This window comes from Argopecten irradians, chromosome 16 (assembly GCF_041381155.1).
Source record: "Argopecten irradians isolate NY chromosome 16, Ai_NY, whole genome shotgun sequence".
In the NCBI taxonomy this organism is placed as follows: Eukaryota; Metazoa; Mollusca; class Bivalvia; order Pectinida; family Pectinidae; genus Argopecten; species Argopecten irradians.
Genome location: NC_091149.1, coordinates 25,268,520 through 25,291,250, shown reverse-complemented (window position 1 = coordinate 25,291,250; position 22,731 = coordinate 25,268,520). Strand labels below are relative to the sequence as shown.

Sequence of the window (22,731 nt, the reverse complement as noted above, 5' to 3'; positions counted from 1 at the left end):
TTGCGACTCCTGATATTTTTTGTATTCATTGTTCTTATTGTGTTTTTAGCTTCTTTTATCCCGAAACATGAGTATTTGTTCCTCAATTTTGAATGCCCTTGTATTTAAAGACATGACCACAATGTCGAGCATTCCTGATGTGAAATATTAGATATGAATAACTTAAAAAGATTGTAAGAAGGACACTTTATGTATGAAAGGTTGTGAATTGTGGTGTATCCCTGTGGTAAGGGAGATAACTCGTGGTTGGTTCTGGTGCCAGCACATATAAAGAGAGTGAGTGATACTGTGTTGTATGTGAGACGAAAATGGGACTGGTGTATTCTATGAATAAAGAAACATTTTACAGATACGCATTGTTGTATTGTATTGTAGTAATCAGAATTAGGTACGAAAATTGTTTAAAGATGCTCCACCGCCGACAGAGCATAAATGATATTCATTATTTGAACAATAATTGGTGCATAACATGTATATATATGCCTGATTAACACAAAAGATAACATAAAATAAATTTATTTTGCCTTTGGTGCATGCGCAATCAGTACTTCATTCCATATAGGATGAAGTGCCACGGAATTTTTTCGGGATGCAATTAATTATTTTTCATGTCTTTAACTTGAAGTAAACATAAAAGCTCAAACTTTTCAATGTTGGTAATGGCGTAAAGTAAGTAACTTTTGTAACTGAAGAAAAATAGTAAATCGTCTTCTCCTAATTTTGATAGTGAAAAAATACCATTTGTCTGCGGTGGAGCATCTTTAATGATTTCATAGTTAAGCTTTTATGTAACTATTTTTAGCCCTCCAGCATCAAATGGTGGCCTAATCAAATTGCATGTCCGTGGTCCATGGTCCGTCCGTCCATTAACAATTATTGTTACTGCTATTTCTCAGAAAGTACCTAAGGGATCTATTTCAAATTTAATGTGTATGTTACCCAAGGGCCTTTGTTGTGCATATTGAATTTTGGGACTGAAAGGTCAACAAGATGGCCGTCAGGCAGCCATCTTGGATTTTGATAGTTAAAGTTTGTTATCGCTATTTCTCAGAAAGTACTACAGAGGTCATCTCAAATTCATATGTATGTTCCCCTAGGACCTTAGTTGTGCTTATTTCATTTTGGGACCAATCGGTCAACAAGATGACAGACTGGCTGCCATCTTGGATTTTGATATTATAAGTTTGTTACCGCTATTTCACAAAATGTCATATGTAGGTTCCTCTAGGATTCTAGTGGTGTATATTGCATTTTAGGACCGACCGGTCAAAAAATATGGCCGACAGGCTGACATCTTAGATTTTGATGGTTGAAATGTGTTACCACTATTTCTCAGAAAGTACTGAAAGGATCTGTCTCATATATTTGATATGTAGGTTCCCCTAGGGCCATTGTTGTGCATATTGCGTTTTGGGACTGATCGATCATCAATTTGGCCGACCAGCCACCATCTTGGATTTTGATCGTAGAAGTTTGAAAAGCAGAGAAAAGATCCCTCTTTCAATTGCCATACATTATGTAACATAGATCATTCATTGGTGGGTGCCAAGATTCCCCTGGGATCTCTTGTCTAATTTCATCGGCGTATGAAAGAGATTTTGTTTGCAAACTGCGAATCGTAGCAGATTCTCACAAAAGTTTGCAAACAATATTTATTTCATAAACCAATGAAATTAACAAATTGTGAAATCAATGCTTATAATTTGTTATCATTACTACTTGAACACACGATTCCATTGATTTTCCAAGGGATTATTTTTCAGAATCAATATGCAACGTCAATGTTTTTATTGTGACGGCAAGATAACGTTGGGATTTCGCTCCATTCTCGATATTTTTTTCATAGTGGTATGGTAAAAATAGAATAATCCAATCAGAAAGAGTATAAATGACAGTCATGTGATTTTTTTTTTCGAAAAATACGAGATTTGAAAAAATATTAAAAAATCTGGATATTTACTATAAAACAGACTGTCATTTATACTCATCAGTCCATCCTCCAAATACAAAAAAATATATATGACAACATCCATTTCCATTGAGTTGGCCCCCTGTTATTTAAATGACTTCTTGATAATTATTAGGCTCAGGGTACTGATATTGTACAATGCTGGGATGTGCCTTTTATCAGATGACCGTTAAGGCCCATTGGGCCTCTTGTTTGTTCCATTGACACCGCCTGTGGTTAGTGCTTGTGCATATGGAAGGTTAGGGGTTCTGTCTTCTTGCTTCGACACATTCTATTAGTGGTAGCTTCTGCTGCTGCTTGGCACTCACCATAAAGTGTGTGGGACGACTGGTTTGTCCGAGACGAATATACCGCAGCCTCCCACAAAAGACACACAACGCATAGAAATTCAAGGCCGTTATGCCTTATTATTTACAACCAAATAAATTGTCATAGGGCAGTGTAAATTGGCATGTAGGTATAGTATCAGCATTAAATCTGAAAGTTGACTACAGACATCAATATAACTTACTGGATTTTACAAAGTAATGTCTACTGATATTGTCTTTATTCAAGGTCACAGGGGAAAGAGGCAAAATTATTTTAACTACTTTTTGTGAATAACTTAGAGTACTGGTGTTGGGTATGTAGCATGCTTGGATTAAGAGCTACCAAGTTTGTTCAGTGAATAACCTTTCTCTTCATTCAATGTCACAGGAATCAAATATGCTACAGACATCAATATAACTTAATGGATTTTACAAAGTAATGTCTGCTGATATTATCGCCAGCTGATGAAACACAAGTAGAATGAAATTGTAGACCACAATTTGGCTTCAGTGTCTGACCAGTGTCTGTACTCATTTTACTGCACTGTAGATGTATATATAATGATTTTTGTAGTTCTACTAAAATCATTTTTAGCTTTTATTTGTGCACCTATGCTAGGTTTTGTGATTCTCAAAAAGTTGGCAACTTTTAGAGGAAATATGAAAAATACGGCACCTACAACTTAAGTGTAATAATTTTCAAAAACATAGCTGTCTTTATTTTTTTAGTAAGATGTCATTTAATGTAGGAGTATACAACAATTTTCAGGAGATCATTTTGGAATTGTATGATTCAAAATTAAAGCTGACAATGCAAGTTAAAAAGTATTGAATTGATATTTTTAAAAGAAATAAACACACAGGTGTTTCAAGAATCGTTTATTAGACACTCCCCTGTCGAGGACAACCATGTTTGTTTTCCTCTCTACAAGTATTCCGACGCACTCACCGATCTTTATATAAAGCGCAAACGAACGACAAAGTAGCAATCAAGCAAATAGAACGAGCCATTCCACGTGTGGTCCAGTCTCTTGAATTCCCCAAACTTTTCTAGAAGGATTTCCACCATACCTAGACGTGTTTGTCCTAAGTTCTGCCTGAACTTATCCAATGAAATCCAGTCTGAAATAATCAAAACTTGTTTTCAATGATTTGATTTTGTATGTAATCTGGCGATGGTCTCACGGTAAACTGTAAACGTGAATATTTTCGCGAGTGTTTATTTTCGCAATTTACATGCATACAATTTTCACGGTGTTGTATTTTAGCGATAGATACAATTTCATACCTCTTACAATAAAGTTTTTACAGGTACAAAATATTACGCGCCGGGAAATTTTTCGCAGTTAAGCGAGCTTCGGGTAATTAGCGAAAATTCCCCCCTCGCGAAAATTTTCAAGTCTCCAGTATACGAATTTCAAAACTTCACATACCATATTTGTTGTCATTTTCAAGTGTAATAGTTCAGATCCAGATTATGGATCCAGGTTTTTGTCTTTTGTCAGACACTGATATCTTGTTCAAGTGCAGAAATTCGTATTTCTTTTTGTTTTTAATCACACGCTTTTCACGCAAATGAAAATCTCACACATATTTATTTTATCAATCAAGTACGCATATCTAGGTGTTTTTTTTGTGTAAAAAGCAATATCATGCTGTATTTGGAAAAGTGTTAAATAATGTATGAAGGAGTTTCCCTACGTTAGAAGACACTGTAGTCACCATAAATAATACGATTTCTCTATGACCAAGTGATAAAACAAAATGAAGTTGTGACTTATCCTGGTTACGATATGACGTAACTTTTCATGTACCATTCGACACACTGAAAAAGACCAGAATACTGCCCCAGTAAAGATACACCAAAGCCTATAAAAGTAGTAGTTTCTGTTCCTGCTTAGCGCTAATGATAAAGATAGTGGGAGGACAAGTTCGCCCGTTGTAAGTATAATGTGACAGACCATGATGTGTAGTTCGGTGTCTTTAACACCATGAGAAATAGCACTATAAAATGGGCAAAGACACGATTACACAAAGCGAACATACTGCAGTCTCCCAAAACACATAATACATCGCATATAGGGGAGGGAACTCCGTCCTGATACGATCCTACTGGCTGTTAAAAGGACTTTCATAACAACCAATAGGATGAGAATTACTAATACCTACTGATTCGATGTAAGGCATTTACAGCAGGATTTTAATTCAAACCACACAATTGAGCCTCCTGTTGTTTTTGCCTGAAACACGCCATCCACCATTGTACATGTACACGTGTCACAACCATTAGTTTGGCTACAAATAGACAAAAAGTACAATCAAACAAGTTGTAATAGCATAATGTCAACTCATTTCCCCTGAAATTTCATAATGGACTGGTCTATTCTTTGTCTTAGAAGGTTCTAAATGCATTTTCATGGACAAATGAGTTTAACAACGTTGATGTTATATTTGTTGTTAACATCCTACAATGCGTTTAATTATGCTGGTTATGAAGGATAGGGATATTCACCCGATGTGTTACTACGTAAGATACAAATAAGAGGTTCTATCGTGGGCTTTGTCATATTTACTGTCTCTGAGGATGGTACATTTTTTTTCTTTTGTTCTTATATCATTTTTTAAATCGTATTTACTGGAAATGATGGAATTATAGAAACGAAACAGTCATACTACTTGAGTAGCATTTACAATAATAATGATTTATCATACGTACTCGCAAGTTTCAATAGGAAAAACTTGGTTGGCAGCCAGGTTGTAGGACGTTCCATTAAGTGCAGTGACAGTTGTTAAAGCAAAAAACTTAGGACTTCTGAAATGACAATTAAAAATATTGGTGTGTAAAAATGCAATCAAATTTAGTGAACATCTCGAATGTTTGTTTGTTGGTTTTTACTGATATTTCAGTCGTGTTGAAATTTTGTTTCAGCTTAGATCACAGATGGTTTGAGGTTTTCAAATAAAAAGGAGCAATATTTGTGGAAAATTGTCATATACAAATTTTGTTAACATGTACATGTATTGTTTGTAGAATTTATCAAATAGCCATATAAAATATCAAATTTTTCCCAATCGATAAAGTACAAATTTGTACTTTATTTTTGTATTAATTAGACATATACGGATAAAAGATATATAAAACATATATATATTGTTCAAAAGATGAGTATTGTTTATGTTTTGTTGACGTTGGACGGAACAACCAGTTTTAGATACTTACGATGTACAACAGCCATGGATGATACTATCAGTTAACCATCGAAAGTCATCAATTTCCTCACAACTTCTCGGATCTACTTCATCAGTAATGTTAACCCAGCGCCGTGTACTGGCAAGATACAGACTCATATCGTTGGCTGATAAAACATATCCGGTATCTATGTTGCTGTTTTGTCTGCAGGTAGAAGTCATCATTTTGATATCACTTTATGTTGTCTTTGCATAAAACGTTTATTTTAATTCCCTTGTATATATAATAGCATTGTATAGGACATTAAAATATATCAAGATAAGCAGAAATGATCATGAAAGGAAATTTAAACGTATTTTTGTACTAATTAACATCTGTACACACTAACATTACATTGGGCACATTTCTAAGACAGATGTATTACTAGTTGGGCGACACCTGAAGGAGTGTCGCAGATTGAATGAAGAGACTTGCGAAATGGAGATAACTCTTGGAGCTATTTCATTATGTTAGGAAATCATATCACAGTTTTAAGTAAATTTAAGTACACCTGATTAACGACAGGAGGCCCATGGTTACATGTATCTGAGTTCGTATAAAGAATGGAACAAAGACATATAAACACTATACAAATGCTCATCAGGCTCTTGAAATCAGTCAATGATTATGTCAATTTGGCCTTTTAATCTTTAAAGAGTTTTTGATTCCATTACATCTGTGACATTTCCTATGAAAACTGAGCAAATAATACCCATAAATGTGTTTTCCCTATATAAACTAAAGTAAATTTGACACCCTCCCTTGGGAAAAGTATTTGGTTCCATCATATCTTTGAATTCAGAAGATGATTTATATTTTTAAATTTTAGCCATTTTGATCCCTTTTGGAACCACCCTCTGGCCCCTGTGAGTCAGTCAGGGAAATACTATCTCAGGCTAATAAATCTAACAAAATTTGACTTTTTTTTCTGAAAATTGAGCAAATGAATGTATTATCCCAATATAAACTATAGTAAATTTGACCCCCTCCCCTTGGGGAAAATCTGAGACCCCAGGGCCTTGAAATTCAGAATTTTAGTACAGGGCCTTAGGACCTTTCAATTTATGAAGAGTATTTGATTATACCACATCTACAAGTGAAAAAGAAGATTTTTGAAATTTTCAATGACCCAGGTAATATCAGGTGTTTCAAGCCTCTAGGTTCTTGATAAAAAAAATCCTATTTATATAAGCCTATTTGAATCCTGTGGCCTTGAAAGTCAAGGTCATTCATTTGGAAAAAAACTTAGTAGCCCTTCATCCTTGATCCTAGCACATCATATACATATAGCTATCAGATGACATCATCAGTATGTATGGACAATATCTATGATGAAATAAATACTCAATGACATCACTAATATCAGCACAAATCCTAATTACACTGTTGTTCTGCCAAATATAAACTGATTCTGATATATTAATAATGACATGATATCAAAGAAGTGTAAATATCACGCATTTTCATAAATAATCATTTAAAAGTCTCTGCTACCAAGATTTTATCAAAAAGAATCTGTTGTATAAATAAGAAATTGATAATAATAGATAATTTGGCCTGACCTAACACTCAATTTCTTACAATTCATGCAAATACATAAGTTGTTTAGAGAACAAGAAAAGTGAAATAGTGTTTTTTTACAGAAACAAATCACAAAACTATTTAATTACTATAAGTTTCCATGTATATAGGGGAATTGATTAATTAATCAAGTTAAAATATCCCGAATTCTATGCTATATAGATTGCATGATAGCAGACACTCAATAAGTTATTATTGCATGAGTAAGTTTTTCGAATAAAACAAAAAATTGAAGTTCAGCTGAAATATTTAACATTAACCTCGCATACTTACCATGAAATTAAGCAATTAAGCCAATTACCTCCCCTTACCCATCCCCCATCCTTCCAAAAATTGTTTTCCATCCCTTGAACTGCGTTTACAGTACTGGTCTTTGAAGAATGTTTGTCTTGTGTAAAGTTGCAACATTGTAAGTCTATTTTTTCAAATTCAGTAAAACTACAGTAAAACATTAAAATGCTGTTATGATGAAATCATGTCATTATAAATATCAAACTTACAGATTTCAAAGAGTTCCATATGTATTATATCTTATGTGTGTAACAATTAAAAGGACAATTACTTACCTTAAAATACTGCCTATTTAATTTGAACAACCGACTCAATATACAATATTGGGATTTCTGGAAATGACGTCATAAGTATAGGCGCTTCGAGAACCTTCTAGAACATTCCATGGGAATTCCTGAGTTTTAGTAATTATAAAAAAAATATGTCGAAAGAAAGATCAGGCCAAGATTTATCAGCGTGCAAAATTTCAACAAATTTGTACCTACTGTTTCCTTATTACCAAATCGCGGTTATAAGCGTGTTGATAGGTTAAATTAGCCGTGTAAACATTTCGTTCAAGAACGATAACTCTGTTACCACTCTTTCTCTTCATTTAATATTGTCTTGGACACAGAAGCCAATTACGCTAGTGGTTCATAATGTAATTCAATTTATATCCCAGTGATTGTGTTTGATTTACATTTTCTTCAAACATGTTCATTTGTTGTACTAGTGGGGTAACACCTTAAGGGGTGTTGCAGATGAAATGAGAGACATAAAGGACCATTACTCTCTGTAATTGTAAAACCCAATTTTCATGATGCAATTCTTACCATAGCTTTACAGAGTACAACTTTCTTTTTGGTTTCAGTCCAAAATTATTGCCTTCCCTTTTCTATATATCTTGTGCCCAACAAATGTGGCTTTCATGGCATGGATTAAGAATGTGATGTGGCAAAAAAGGCCATGGTGTCATTGGTAATGAAATGTGTGTGAAGTGTTCCAACTTGCTCGCTCTCCGCCATTACACATTGTGGTCGGATATCTTATATGCAGAACCCTGGCCCTTGCTCAGGGAGTAATGCAACTTTGGTCCAGAACTACTCAAATCACTCTTACAGTAGTGTGTTTACCTTATTAGGTACACGCTCCTGCCGAAAAATCAATTTCATGTACTTATCGGTGGCCATGGTTATTTATTGCATTTGTTTACCTTTTGTGTCTTTGGCTCGGGTGTGGGTACATTGTACATGCTTAATCGTATTGCCAGAGCATTTGTAATTTAAACGGTATCAATAAAAATACTTAGCAAAGACACAGAATTGTCAATATTTTAAGCTGCATGTTTCATAAGGAATGTAGAACAATACATTTATGTCATATTTTTCCTCGTTATTGTGTATTAACAGAATAAGCCTCACTTAATTGTCCTTGACATTACAAGTTATTTTTGATTTCGTACTTTCATCAGTATTGGTAACTTATTAGGACGCACTGTTTAAATTATTTAGAAGATGAGTTGTTTGGGGGCGAGTGATTTAATAAAATGTCTTTGCGTTATGAGTTTGAATTTCATGTGGGGTAGATGCCATGTACATAAATGTACATGTACTGACTTCTTGTCAATGGTTTTTCTCCATGTACTCTAACTTTTCTCTATCATCTCCTTAAATGATCAATAAATACTGATTCTGATATTTAATTTAAATAATGGCATGACATAAACGATTTTTAAATGTTTTGTATATAATTATCATATAATAGTCAGAGCCGTGGTGGCCAAGTGGTACTCCGGCTTTCCTCCACCAACAAACCACAAATCCTTTCATGACCCTGGCTGATGATAGGACGTTAAACTAATAAAACCCACGGATGTATAAACCAAATCAGCATGTTACCGTATGGGGACCCGTCTGAGTTGGAGACGGGTTGTTCCATTGACACCTGGTCGGGCCTTTTTCCTAACTCAACCAACTGGATTTGCCTGGATAGCTGACGGTTGTGTGGTTATTTCGGTGATAGATCTGTTACAAGACTTTTCTTTTGATGTCTTTGAGATAATATGGTCGTCCCCCATATCTAGCCTGTCTTTGTTTAGATAAGGTAGGCAATTGCTGACACCTAAGGGATCTACTGGAATGATTATTTTACTCCCTTCGCTATTTACCAAATTGAACCCGCATTGTTGGAAGTGCGCACGCGGGCTCGTGCTACATTGGTGTGTGTCCACACTCTGTGCTCATGATGAGGCACGCGAGAGGTGATTCCGAGAAGATGAACCGGATCGGGAGTTATCGGTACAGGTACCCCTGTGCCCACTTTGAGGGGGGTGGGGGGCTTCCCATGTGGTGTACTGGCGGCTCCCTCAGTGGCATTGGAGAACCATCATGTGACAATCTGTGGCTCATCAGCTGCAGGGACGGCGACGTTATTGGAGGCGACGTTCTATTTAATAAGAAGTCCCCACGGACCCGACTCACTGTCTCTGTTGTTATCTGGTAAGACCCTTAAGACTCGTGAAACTTATGAGCAAACCCAGGTACCGATGTTGCTATTTCAGTGTATTGTGTATAACTAATTGGTCCCCGTTGGGGCTGCGTACAACGTTGTTGTGTATCAGAATTGCCTGCTGGAACATGAGATTCTATCTCCTCCCGTCTAGTAGAGGGATACTCCCTTGCAGTCTCTGTTCCATCAAAGTGCTTATCAGCGGCTTAGCTTTGACTATTTCCCCAACATGTCTGACATTGCATGTCGGCTTGTGAGGTCACAGTCCTTAAGCCAGCTGTAGGGGGCACATAAGTGACACGACACCCCTCCCCCCTTTAAAGGGCTACAGACGTCTTTTGTACCTTTAGCTCCTCTATGATTCTCCTTATGTCCCTAAACTCCTGCCTCCATATCCCATCCCTATATGTGAGATCAGTACGTGGATTGGGCGGAGTTGTCACATCTATGGCAGTTATCTGTCCCTCCATCATCCAATTAACCCATATGTCTCTTTTTACTATTGATAGCTCTGTCAGCTCATCTGGTGACAGGGGTCCACCTTTGTTTTGTCTTTCCTCAATTATTCTGGTGGCTGTTGACTTACCTACCCCTGGTAAAGTTTTAAGCACCTGCTTGTCAGCGGTGTAAAGATTTACACATTCAGACATTTTTCCTCTAAATCTAAATACAATTTTAATATATATCTTCCAGAAATAAACAACACTATGGCTGACAAGCCGTTTACATGGAATAAAAGTCAAACAACAGCAAAAAACTGTTTTAAAAGGGCCGAAATTCTACTGAAAAAGAATTGACTCGAGTACCGAAACGAGAGAAAAAAATGTCTTGATGAGTTTCTGAAATTGATGAAGCAGTTTATAAAAATACTGTTCCAGCGACTAAGGAATGTAATACAAAAGTTACCAGTATTGTAAACGGTGGTATAAGTAGATATACAATAATATGTTATTAGACCTAAACTAAACCTAACACTAACTTAACAGTACCTATCCTAACAACACTATCAATTCCTAACTAAACTAAAAGTCGTAAGTTATTGGTACGTTTACTACGTATGCCGCCGAAATTGGGCAGCCCACATCGCAAACTATATATCTAGAAAAACAAATCCTTACAATATCGTTCAATCACACATCCGGCCTTTGTATGACGTCATCAACTCTGCGCATTCGGTTCACAACATTATTTATGTAAAATGCAGTAAAACCCAAAGAAAGTTGCCATATCTTATACATATTGAAAAATACCTTGTCGGGGTATTTGTGTTTATTAAATGTAGATTTTGTATTAAAATAAAGTTAAATTTTTTCCCAAAAGAACAATTATGTACCGATAAATTTGCGAAATAAATAGCTTTCGGATCAATCTGATTAAAACCCAGCTCTTCTATACGCTTCATAGCGTAAGCGTATTGAGGAGCTGAGTTTTGATCAGATTGCCTTTGGGTCTTAATATAATTGAAAAATAATTGAAATATATACCATGCATTTCTTTTTTCATAGACCACATTTTAAAATTGGTTTCGAAAACAAGATGTCGCCAATTTCCAAATACGTAAATTAAAAGAGGCCATTCAGGCGTGTATGTTACTAGTGTCTATATATTACCTGTTGTCAGCAAAATCAGGTGACGACTCTTGGCGATCCAACAATACTATTGTCAACACCAGTATTACCGCGACTGTCAACAGTATGACACCACCGAGCTAGAATAAATGTAAAATATACTTACATATGGGCGTCAATACAACAATGTTCACACGACATTTTCAACTGTTTTCAACAATGATCCTATCCCTTGTTAGAGCATTGTGCGAGGTGCGTGTCACAGTCAGTGTTTGTGTTGTGTCTTCTTGTATATTGGAACTCTTGTCTTTTTATAGTGCTATATCACTGAAGCAGGCCGGCGAAGACACCAAACAAAACACCCACCCGGTCACATTATACTGACAACGGGCGAACCAGTCGTCCCACTCCATGTATGCTAAGCGCTAAGCAGGAGCAGAAACTTCTATTTCTATAGACTTTGGTGTGTCTCGGCCAGGGAACAGTACCCAGATCCTTCCTCACAGGGGCGAGCGTCCAATTAAAGGCAAAAGTGAGGTGGTGTCAAGGGAGACTTAAGGGAGAATAAAGCCGGTAAGAAAGACGAGAAAAGATAATATCCTAAATTAAGTCGCCTTTTACGATCATGCGATAGGGGCAGAAGGTACAATTCTAACGCCCTACCTACAGGGCAGACTTAGAGCATTAATGACTGTCTCATTTGATAGCCTTACCATGAGTGATGAAAATCTGCAAGCAATTTCCAGAAGAATGACACAGAAAATATTTCCTGTGTATTACCCACACCGGGTATAGCTCGCGCGAACCAAAATCAGGCAATTTCTATGATTTTGTAAAAATTAAAAATATGAATAAAATGGATAATCCACCCTGGCAGAATGTATATCAATATAATGCCAAGTAATAATAGTGTAGTGTTCATCAATAAGGGTGTGTACAATTATTATGAAATTCTGATTTTACGAGAAAACTGACCAGAAGAATATTCACAGATGTCAGAAAGTAAAGAAAACATATAATTCTTTTTGGAAATTAAGTTCAAATGTAAAAAAATAGATAATTTAAAAGTACTTTGGCTCAGGGCAAAAGCTGCATCATTTATTGACTTGTTGTTTGCGGTACTTTTTAGTGCTGCGTGTATGTTGTGCGAGGTGCGCGTTTTGGGAGACTGTGGTATATTCATATTGTGTCTTCTTGTAGAGTGGAACTGTTGCCCTTTTTGCGGTTTGCGGTACTTTTAAAAAGCTATCAACCTAAATATACTAGAACAAAACAAAGGTAAGTCGCAAAGTTTTTAGAATAAAACGTGCCACTGTGACTATGCATGTGTTAGAATTGATCAGTAAGTTAATGGTACATATAACGTAGATTCAGGTAATTAGCACGGATATAAACGTGTGACATGTGTTTAACATCAGATGGGTACGGTCACATGGGTGCGCGGTGCATGGTCTCCTCAGTTGTCAGAATTAAGTTCATGGAATTGTACATGTATGTATGTTTCGGTTTAGGTGAACCAGGTTTTAACGGTCAAATTAAGAAATTGGGGGTCAGTCGTCTCCGCCGTATTGGAGTGCTCTTTCGTTGTATTACAAACTATTCATCTCAGGTAAGCTAATTTAACTAATTGTACTAATTAATTGTAATATTAGAGCTGATTAGTTTATTCAAAGTATGTTTTTTTATGTTATAATGATGAAACATGCAATTTTGTGAATATTGTTTTGTTAATGAGACATACTAATAGTGTTTCAGGGTCATTCAAGATTTTCGGACCTATGTGTTGGTTAAACACATTCGAGTCTTGGACGAAGACATAAATCTTTTGTGCTCATCACAGTTTGATCTTTGTTTAATTTTTTTTTATTTTAAACAGAAAGGCTCTGGAACCATGATCCTGGTAAATTTGAATATGTGCAAGGTTTGGTATATCCGGTTTTCTTCCAAAATCTTGACATTTTCTATAATATAGGGGTACCTGATTATGTATTGGATTATCTCCTCTTGGCTGGGGCCTTTCCTATTTTTTCATTAGATTCAGAAAGTTTAATGATATAACCAATAATTAACTTAAACAACATTAATACTATTTCAATGTTTGATACTTAATTTGCAACTAATCAATACAGTGTGTAAGTTCAACGTTTTCAGATTACTCCGCGGGTGACTCTCCGAGCCCTGTCCTGGACAAACAACGTTACCGATCAATTTCATTTTTACAGATTTAACATACAGCCAATATACACTTTACGTCATAGGTGAGTATTGGAATTTTAATTATTGGAATTTTAATTTCTTCTATAGGGAACAACCAACTAAATAAAAAAGACCTTCGAAATGGCCCATGTATATACAAGATTGAGCCCAGGAAAGAATTTTAACCCGGCCGCTGATTGGCTGGCTAATTCTGAATTTCAAAAGTAAAAATATGTCTGATAGGTTATTATTTCTAGATAACAATGATATGAATTTGGAAATTCAGATTGAGATTTAGGTTCAAAATATCAATTTTGATAATGAATAGGTAAAGACATTAGAATTTCAGGATTTTTAGTGGAAAATGCGCCTGATTTCAATATAGCTAACCTGGTTGGAGTTTGAGAAGAAGGACCCAAACTTTTTTTCTATCTAGTGATATATGAGAACCTAGACTTTAATTATAGAACACTCTATAGCTAACTAATATTCCATTGGTTTGATAATACATTACACAACTTTAACAAACTTTAACACTGTGGTCTATGTAAAATTATTTAGTTGGTGCGTGGTTTTAGAGACTGAGGCACATGTTTATTCATACCATGTCTTCTACTTGTATAGTGGAACTGTTGCCCCTTTTATAGTGCTATATCACTGAAGCATGCCGACAGAGACACCAAGTAACACACCCTACCAGTCACATTATACTGACAACAGGAGAGAGAACAGGCTCTTAACTTACCATGAGTATTGGCCTTTGAGATTCGCCACAACGCTCGCTTGTTTTACTAGGATTTTCTGTCTCAAACGTCTGCATTTTTGCCTGAGGAATATAACATGGACTTAAGTAATGGAAGACGAGTGAAGTTTGTGTTTTTCATCAGTGATAATCATTATTTGCGTTTTTCAACAATTAAAGTCATTGTATGTGTTTCACCAGTTATAGTCATTGTTTGTGTTTTTCACCAATTAAAGTCATTGTTTGTGTTTCACCAGTTAAAGTCATTGTTTGTGTTTTTACCAGTTATAGTCATTGTTTGTGTTTTTACCAGTTATAGTCATTGTTTGTGTTTCACCAGTTATAGTCATTGTTTGTGTTTCACCAGTTAAAGTCATTGTTTGTGTTTCACCAGTTATAGTCATTGTTTGTGTTTCACCAGTTATAGTCATTGTTTGTGTTTCACCAGTTGTAGTCATTGTTTGTGTTTTTCACCAGTTATAGTCATTGTTTGTGTTTCACCAGTTATACTCATTGCTTGTGTTTCACCAGTTATAGTCATTGTTTGTGTTTCACCAGTTATAGTCATTGTTTGTATTTCACCAGTTGTAGTCATTGTTTGTGTTTCACCAGTTATAGTCATTGTTTGTGTTTCACCAGTTATAGTCATTGTTTGTATTTCACCAGTTGTAGTCATTGTTTGTGTTTTTCACCAGTTATAGTCATTGTTTGTGTTTTTCACCAGTTATAGTCATTGTTTATGTTTCACCAGTTATAGTCATTGTTTGTGTGTTTCACCAGTTATAGTCATTGTTTGTGTTTCACCAGTTATAGTCATTGTTTATGTTTCACCAGTTATAGTCATTGTTTGAGTTTTTCACCAGTTATAGTCATTGTTTGTGTTTCACAAGTTATAGTCGTTGTTTATGTTTCACCAGTTATAGTCATTGTTTGTGTTTTTTACCAGTTATACTCATTGCTTGTGTTTCACCAGTTATAGTCATTGTTTGTGTTTCACCAGTTATAGTCATTGTTTGTATTTCACCAGTTGTAGTCATTGTTTGTGTTTCACCAGTTATAGTCATTGTTTGTGTGTTTCACCAGTTATAGTCATTGTTTGTGTTTTCACCAGTTATAGTCATTGTTTATGTTTCACCAGTTATAGTCATTGTTTGTGTTTTTCACCATTTATAGTCATTGTTTGTGTTTCACCAGTTATAGTCATTGTTTGTGTGTTTCACCAGTTATAGTCATTGTTTGTGTTTTTCACCAGTTATAGTCATTGTTTGTGTTTCACCAGTTATAGTCATTGTTTGTGTTTTTCACCAGTTATAGTCATTGTTTGTGTTTCACCAGTTATAGTCATTGTTTGTGTTTTACCAGTTGTAGTCATTGTTTGTGTTTTTCACCAGTTATAGTCATTGTTTGTGTTTCACCAGTTATAGTCATTGTTTGTGTTTCACCAGTTGTAGTCATTGTTTGTGTTTTTCACCAGTTATAGTCATTGTTTGTGTTTCACCAGTTATAGTCATTGTTTGTGTTTCACCAGTTATAGTCATTGTTTGTGTTTCACCAGTTATAGTCATTGTTTGTGTTTTTCACCAGTTATAGTCATTGTTTGTTTTTTTCACCAGTTATAGTCATTGTTTATGTTTCACCAGTTATAGTCATTGTTTGTGTTTCACCAGTTGTAGTCATTGTTTGTGTTTCACCAGTTGTAGTCATTGTTTGAGTTTCACCAGTTATAGTCATTGTTTGTGTTTCACCAGTTATAGTCATTGTTTGTGTTTCACCAGTTATAGTCATTGTTTGTGTTTCACCAGTTATAGTCATTGTTTGTGTTTCACCAGTTATAGTCATTGTTTGTGTTTTACCAGTTATAGTCATTGTTTGTGTTTCACCAGTTATAGTCATTGTTTGTGTTTCACCAGTTATAGTCATTGTTTGTGTTTTCACCAGTTATAGTCATTGTTTGTGTTTTTCACCAGTTATAGTCATTGTTTGTGTTTCACCAGTTATAGTCATTGTTTGTGTTTTCACCAGTTATAGTCATTGTTTGGTTTTTTTTCACCAGTTATAGTCATTGTTTGTGTTTTCACCAGTTATAGTCATTGTTTGTGTTTCACCAGTTATAGTCATTGTTTGTTTTTCACCAGTTATAGTCATTGTTTGTGTGTTTCACCAGTTATAGTCATTGTTTGTGTTTTTCACCAGTTATAGTCATTGTTTGTGTTTCACCAGTTGTAGTCATTGTTTGTGTTTTTCACCAGTTATAGTCATTGTTTATGTTTCACCAGTTATAGTCATTGTTTGTGTTTTTACCAGTTATACTCATTGCTTGTGTTTCACCAGTTATAGTCATTGTTTGTGTTTCACCAGTTATAGTCATTGTTTGTGTTTCACCAGTTATAGTCATTGTTTGTGTTTCACCAGTTATAGTCATTGTTTGTGTGTTTCACCAGTTATAGTCATTGTTTGTGTTTTTCACCAGTTATAGTCATTGTTTGTGTTTCACCAGTTATAGTCATTGTTTGTGTTTCACCAGTTATACCAGTTATAGTCATTGTTTGTGTTTCACCAGTTATAGTCATTGTTTGTGTTTCACCAGTTATAGTCATTGTTTGTGTTTTTCACCAGTTATAGTCATTGTTTGTGTTTCACCAGTTATAGTCATTGTTTATGTTTCACCAGTTATAGTCATTGTTTGCGTTTTTCACCAGTTATAGTCATTGTTTGTGTTTCACCAGTTATAGTCATTGTTTGTGTTTTTCACCAGTTATAGTCATTGTTTGTGTTTTACCAGTTGTAGTCATTGTTTGTGTTTCACCAGTTATAGTCATTGTTTGTGTTTTTCACCAGTTATAGTCATTGTTTGTGTTTCACCAGTTATAGTCATTGTTTGTGTTTCACCAGTTGTAGTCATTGTTTGTGTTTTTCACCAGTTATAGTCATTGTTTGTGTTTCACCAGTTATAGTCATTGTTTGTGTTTTTCACCAGTTATAGTCATTGTTTGTGTTTTACCAGTTATAGTCATTGTTTGTTGTTTCACCAGTTATAGTCATTGTTTGTGTGTTTCACCAGTTATAGTCATTGTTTGTGTTTCACCAGTTATAGTCATTGTTTGTGTTTCACCAGTTATAGTCATTGTTTGTGTTTCACCAGTTATAGTCATTGTTTGTGTGTTTCACCAGTTATAGTCATTGTTTGTGTTTCACCAGTTATAGTCATTGTTTGTGTTTCACCAGTTATAGTCATTGTTTGTGTTTCACCAGTTATAGTCATTGTTTGTGTTTCACAAGTTATAGTCATTGTTTATGTTTCACCAGTTATAGTCATTGTTTGTGTTTCACCAGTTATAGTCATTGTTTGTGTTTCACCAGTTATAGTCATTGTTTGTGTTTCACCAGTTATAGTCATTGTTTGTGTTTCACCAGTTATAGTCATTGTTTGTGTTTCACCAGTTATAGTCATTGTTTGTGTTTCACCAGTTATAGTCATTGTTTGTGTTTCACCAGTTATAGTCATTGTTTGTGTTTTTCACCAGTTATAGTCATTGTTTGTGTTTCACCAGTTATAGTCATTGTTTGTGTTTCACCAGTTATAGTCATTGTTTGTGTTTTTCACCAGTTATAGTCATTGTTTGTGTTTCACCAGTTATAGTCATTGTTTGTGTTTCACCAGTTATAGTCATTGTTTGTGTTTTTCACCAGTTATAGTCATTGTTTGTGTTTCACCAGTTATAGTCATTGTTTGTGTGTTTCACCAGTTATAGTCATTGTTTGTGTTTCACCAGTTAAAGTCATTGATTGTGTTTCACCAGTTGTAGTCATTGTTTGTGTTTTTTACCAGTTATAGTCATTGTTTGTGTTTCACCAGTTATAGTCATTGTTTGTGTTTCACCAGTTATAGTCATTGTTTGTGTTTCACCAGTTATAGTCATTGTTTGTGTTTCACCAGTTATAGTCATTGTTTGTGTTTCACCAGTTATAGTCATTGTTTGTGTTTCACCAGTTGTAGTCATTGTTTGTGTTTTTCACCAGTTATAGTCATTGTTTGTGTTTCACCAGTTATAGTCATTGTTTGTGTTTCACCAGTTATAGTCATTGTTTGTGTTTCACCAGTTATAGTCATTGTTTGTGTTTCACCAGTTATAGTCATTGTTTGTGTTTCACCAGTTATAGTCATTGTTTGTGTTTCACCAGTTATAGTCATTGTTTGTGTGTTTCACCAGTTATAGTCATTGTTTGTGTTTTTCACCAGTTATAGTCATTGTTTGTGTTTCACCAGTTATAGTCATTGTTTGTGTTTTCACCAGTTATAGTCATTGTTTGTGTTTCACCAGTTATAGTCATTGTTTGTGTTTCACCAGTTATAGTCATTGTTTGTGTTTCACCAGTTATAGTCATTGTTTGTGTTTTCACCAGTTATAGTCATTGTTTGTGTTTCACCAGTTATAGTCATTGTTTGTGTTTCACCAGTTATAGTCATTGTTTGTGTTTCACCAGTTATAGTCATTGTTTGTGTTTTCACCAGTTATAGTCATTGTTTGTGTTTCACCAGTTATAGTCATTGTTTGTGTTTTTCACCAGTTATAGTCATTGTTTGTGTTTCACAAGTTATAGTCATTGTTTATGTTTCACCAGTTATAGTCATTGTTTGTGTTTTTACCAGTTATAGTCATTGTTTGTGTTTCACCAGTTATAGTCATTGTTTGTGTTTCACCAGTTATAGTCATTGTTTGTGTTTCACCAGTTATAGTCATTGTTTGTGTTTCACCAGTTATAGTCATTGTTTGTGTTTCACCAGTTATAGTCATTGTTTGTGTTTCACCAGTTGTAGTCATTGTTTGTGTTTCACCAGTTGTAGTCATTGTTTGTGTTTCACCAGTTATAGTCATTGTTTGTGTTTCACAAGTTATAGTCATTGTTTGTGTTTCACCAGTTATAGTCATTGTTTGTGTTTTTCACCAGTTATAGTCATTGTTTGTGTTTCACCAGTTATAGTCATTGTTTGTGTTTCACCAGTTATAGTCATTGTTTGTGTTTTTCACCAGTTATAGTCATTGTTTGTGTTTTACCAGTTATAGTCATTGTTTGTGTTTTACCAGTTATAGTCATTGTTTGTGTTTCACCAGTTATAGTCATTGTTTGTGTTTTCACCAGTTATAGTCATTGTTTGTGTTTTCACCAGTTATAGTCATTGTTTGTGTTTCACCAGTTATAGTCATTGTTTGTTTTTTTTCACCAGTTATAGTCATTGTTTGTGTTTCACCAGTTATAGTCATTGTTTGTGTTTCACCAGTTATAGTCATTGTTTGTGTTTTTACCAGTTATAGTCATTGTTTGTGTTTCACCAGTTATAGTCATTGTTTGTGTTTTCACCAGTTATAGTCATTGTTTGTGTTTCACCAGTGGTAGTCATTGTTTGTGTTTCAGCAGTTATAGTCATTGTTTGTATTTCACCAGTTATAGTCATTGTTTGAGTTTTTCACCAGTTATAGTCGTTGTTTATGTTTCACCAGTTATAGTCATTGTTTGTGTTTTTTACCAGTTATACTCATTGCTTGTGTTTCACCAGTTATAGTCATTGTTTGTGTTTCACCAGTTATAGTCATTGTTTGTATTTCACCAGTTGTAGTCATTGTTTGTGTTTCACCAGTTATAGTCATTGTTTGTGTGTTTCACCAGTTATAGTCATTGTTTGTGTTTCACCAGTTATAGTCATTGTTTGTGTTTTCACCAGTTATAGTCATTGTTTGTGTTTTCACCAGTTATAGTCATTGTTTGTGTTTTACCAGTTATAGTCATTGTTTGTGTTTCACCAGTTATAGTCATTGTTTGTGTTTTTCACCAGTTATAGTCATTGTTTGTGTTTCACCAGTTATAGTCATTGTTTGTGTGTTTCACCAGTTATAGTCATTGTTTGTGTTTCACCAGTTATAGTCATTGTTTGTGTTTCACCAGTTATAGTCATTGTTTGTGTTTTTCACCAGTTATAGTCATTGTTTGTGTTTCACCAGTTATAGTCATTGTTTGTGTTTCACCAGTTATAGTCATTGTTTGTGTTTTTCACCAGTTATAGTCATTGTTTGTGTTTTCACCAGTTATAGTCATTGTTTGTGTGTTTTCACCAGTTATAGTCATTGTTTGTGTTTCACCAGTTATAGTCATTGTTTGTGTTTCACCAGTTATAGTCATTGTTTGTGTTTTTCACCAGTTATAGTCATTGTTTGTGTTTCACCAGTTATAGTCATTGTTTGTGTTTTACCAGTTATAGTCATTGTTTGTGTTTTCACCAGTTATAGTCATTGTTTGTGTTTTCACCAGTTATAGTCATTGTTTGTGTTTCACCAGTTATAGTCATTGTTTGTGTTTCACCAGTTATAGTCATTGTTTGTCACCAGTTATAGTCATTGTTTGTGTTTTCACCAGTTATAGTCATTGTTTGTGTTTCACCAGTTATAGTCATTGTTTGTGTTTCACCAGTTATAGTCATTGTTTGTGTTTTCACCAGTTTATAGTCATTGTTTGTGTTTTCACCAGTTATAGTCATTGTTTGTGTTTTCACCAGTTATAGTCATTGTTTGTGTTTTTCACCAGTTATAGTCATTGTTTGTGTTTTACCAGTTATAGTCATTGTTTGTGTTTTACCAGTTATAGTCATTGTTTGTGTTTCACCAGTTATAGTCATTGTTTGTGTTTCACCAGTTATAGTCATTGTTTGTGTTTCACCAGTTATAGTCATTGTTTGTGTTTCACCAGTTATAGTCATTGTTTGTGTTTTACCAGTTATAGTCATTGTTTGTGTTTTTCACCAGTTATAGTCATTGTTTGTGTGTTTCACCAGTTATAGTCATTGTTTGTGTTTTTCACCAGTTATAGTCATTGTTTGTGTTTCACCAGTTATAGTCATTGTTTGTGTTTCACCAGTTATAGTCATTGTTTGTGTTTAACCAGTTATAGTCATTGTTTATGTTTTCACCAGTTATAGTCATTGTTTGTGTTTTTCACCAGTTATAGTCATTGTTTGTGTTTCACCAGTTATAGTCATTGTTTGTGTTTACCAGTATAGTCATTGTTTGTGTTTTCACCAGTTATAGTCATTGTTTGTGTTTTTCACCAGTTATAGTCATTGTTTGTGTTTTTCACCAGTTATAGTCATTGTTTGTGTTTCACCAGTTATAGTCATTGTTTGTGTTTTCACCAGTTATAGTCATTGTTTGTGTTTTCACCAGTTATAGTCATTGTTTGTGTTTTCACCAGTTATAGTCATTGTTTGTGTTTCACCAGTTATAGTCATTGTTTGTGTTTTCACCAGTTATAGTCATTGTTTGTGTTTTTCACCAGTTATAGTCATTGTTTGTGTTTCACCAGTTTAGTCATTGTTTGTGTTTTCACCAGTTATAGTCATTGTTTGTGTTTCACCAGTTATAGTCATTGTTTGTGTTTTTTCACCAGTTATAGTCATTGTTTGTGTTTTCACCAGTTATAGTCATTGTTTGTGTTTTCACCAGTTATAGTCATTGTTTGTGTTTTTCACCAGTTATAGTCATTGTTTGTGTTTCACCAGTTATAGTCATTGTTTGTGTTTTTCACCAGTTATAGTCATTGTTTGTGTTTTTCACCAGTTATAGTCATTGTTTGTGTTTTTCACCAGTTATAGTCATTGTTTGTGTTTCACCAGTTATAGTCATTGTTTGTGTTTCACCAGTTATAGTCATTGTTTTGTGTTTTACCAGTTATAGTCATTGTTTGTGTTTTCACCAGTTATAGTCATTGCTTGTGTTTCACCAGTTATAGTCATTGTTTGTGTTTCACCAGTTATAGTCATTGTTTGTATTTCACCAGTTATAGTCATTGTTTGTGTTTCACCAGTTATAGTCATTGTTTGTGTGTTTCACCAGTTATAGTCATTGTTTGTGTTTTTCACCAGTTATAGTCATTGTTTGTGTTTCACCAGTTATAGTCATTGTTTGTGTTTCACCAGTTATAGTCATTGTTTGTGTTTCACCAGTTATAGTCATTGTTTGTGTGTTTCACCAGTTATAGTCATTGTTTGTGTTTCACCAGTTATAGTCATTGTTTGTGTTTTTCACCAGTTATAGTCATTGTTTGTGTTTCACCAGTTATAGTCATTGTTTGTGTTTCACCAGTTATAGTCATTGTTTGTGTTTTTCACCAGTTATAGTCATTGTTTGTGTTTCACCAGTTATAGTCATTGTTTGTGTTTTTCACCATTTATAGTCATTGTTTGTGTTTCACCAGTTATAGTCATTGTTTGTGTGTTTCACCAGTTATAGTCATTGTTTGTGTTTCACCAGTTATAGTCATTGTTTGTGTTTTTCACCAGTTATAGTCATTGTTTGTGTTTCACCAGTTAT

General features: G+C 34.6%; 1 protein-coding gene across 3 annotated transcripts in view; it reads right to left on the bottom strand.

The window, feature by feature from the left end:
- Positions 1–3,129: 3,129 nt before the first annotated feature.
- Positions 3,130–22,731, bottom strand: part of LOC138310564 (uncharacterized) — a 41,869-nt gene continuing 22,267 nt past the window's right edge. Inside the window, exons 2-7 of one of the 3 annotated variants that reach the window (XM_069251835.1) lie at positions 14,375–14,455; positions 11,476–11,573; positions 5,498–5,671; positions 4,994–5,089; positions 4,443–4,572; positions 3,130–3,399 (exon numbers count right to left, since the gene is read on the bottom strand). In XM_069251835.1, coding sequence (XP_069107936.1) covers positions 4,443–4,572; positions 4,994–5,089; positions 5,498–5,671; positions 11,476–11,573; positions 14,375–14,449 — 573 coding nt within the window. In that variant the 5' untranslated portion in view covers positions 14,450–14,455 and the 3' untranslated portion in view covers positions 3,130–3,399. The remainder of the gene's footprint in view (positions 3,400–4,442; positions 4,573–4,993; positions 5,090–5,497; positions 5,672–11,475; positions 11,574–14,374; positions 14,456–22,731) is intronic. The other 2 variants (XM_069251834.1, XM_069251833.1) reach the window with 2 other exon arrangements.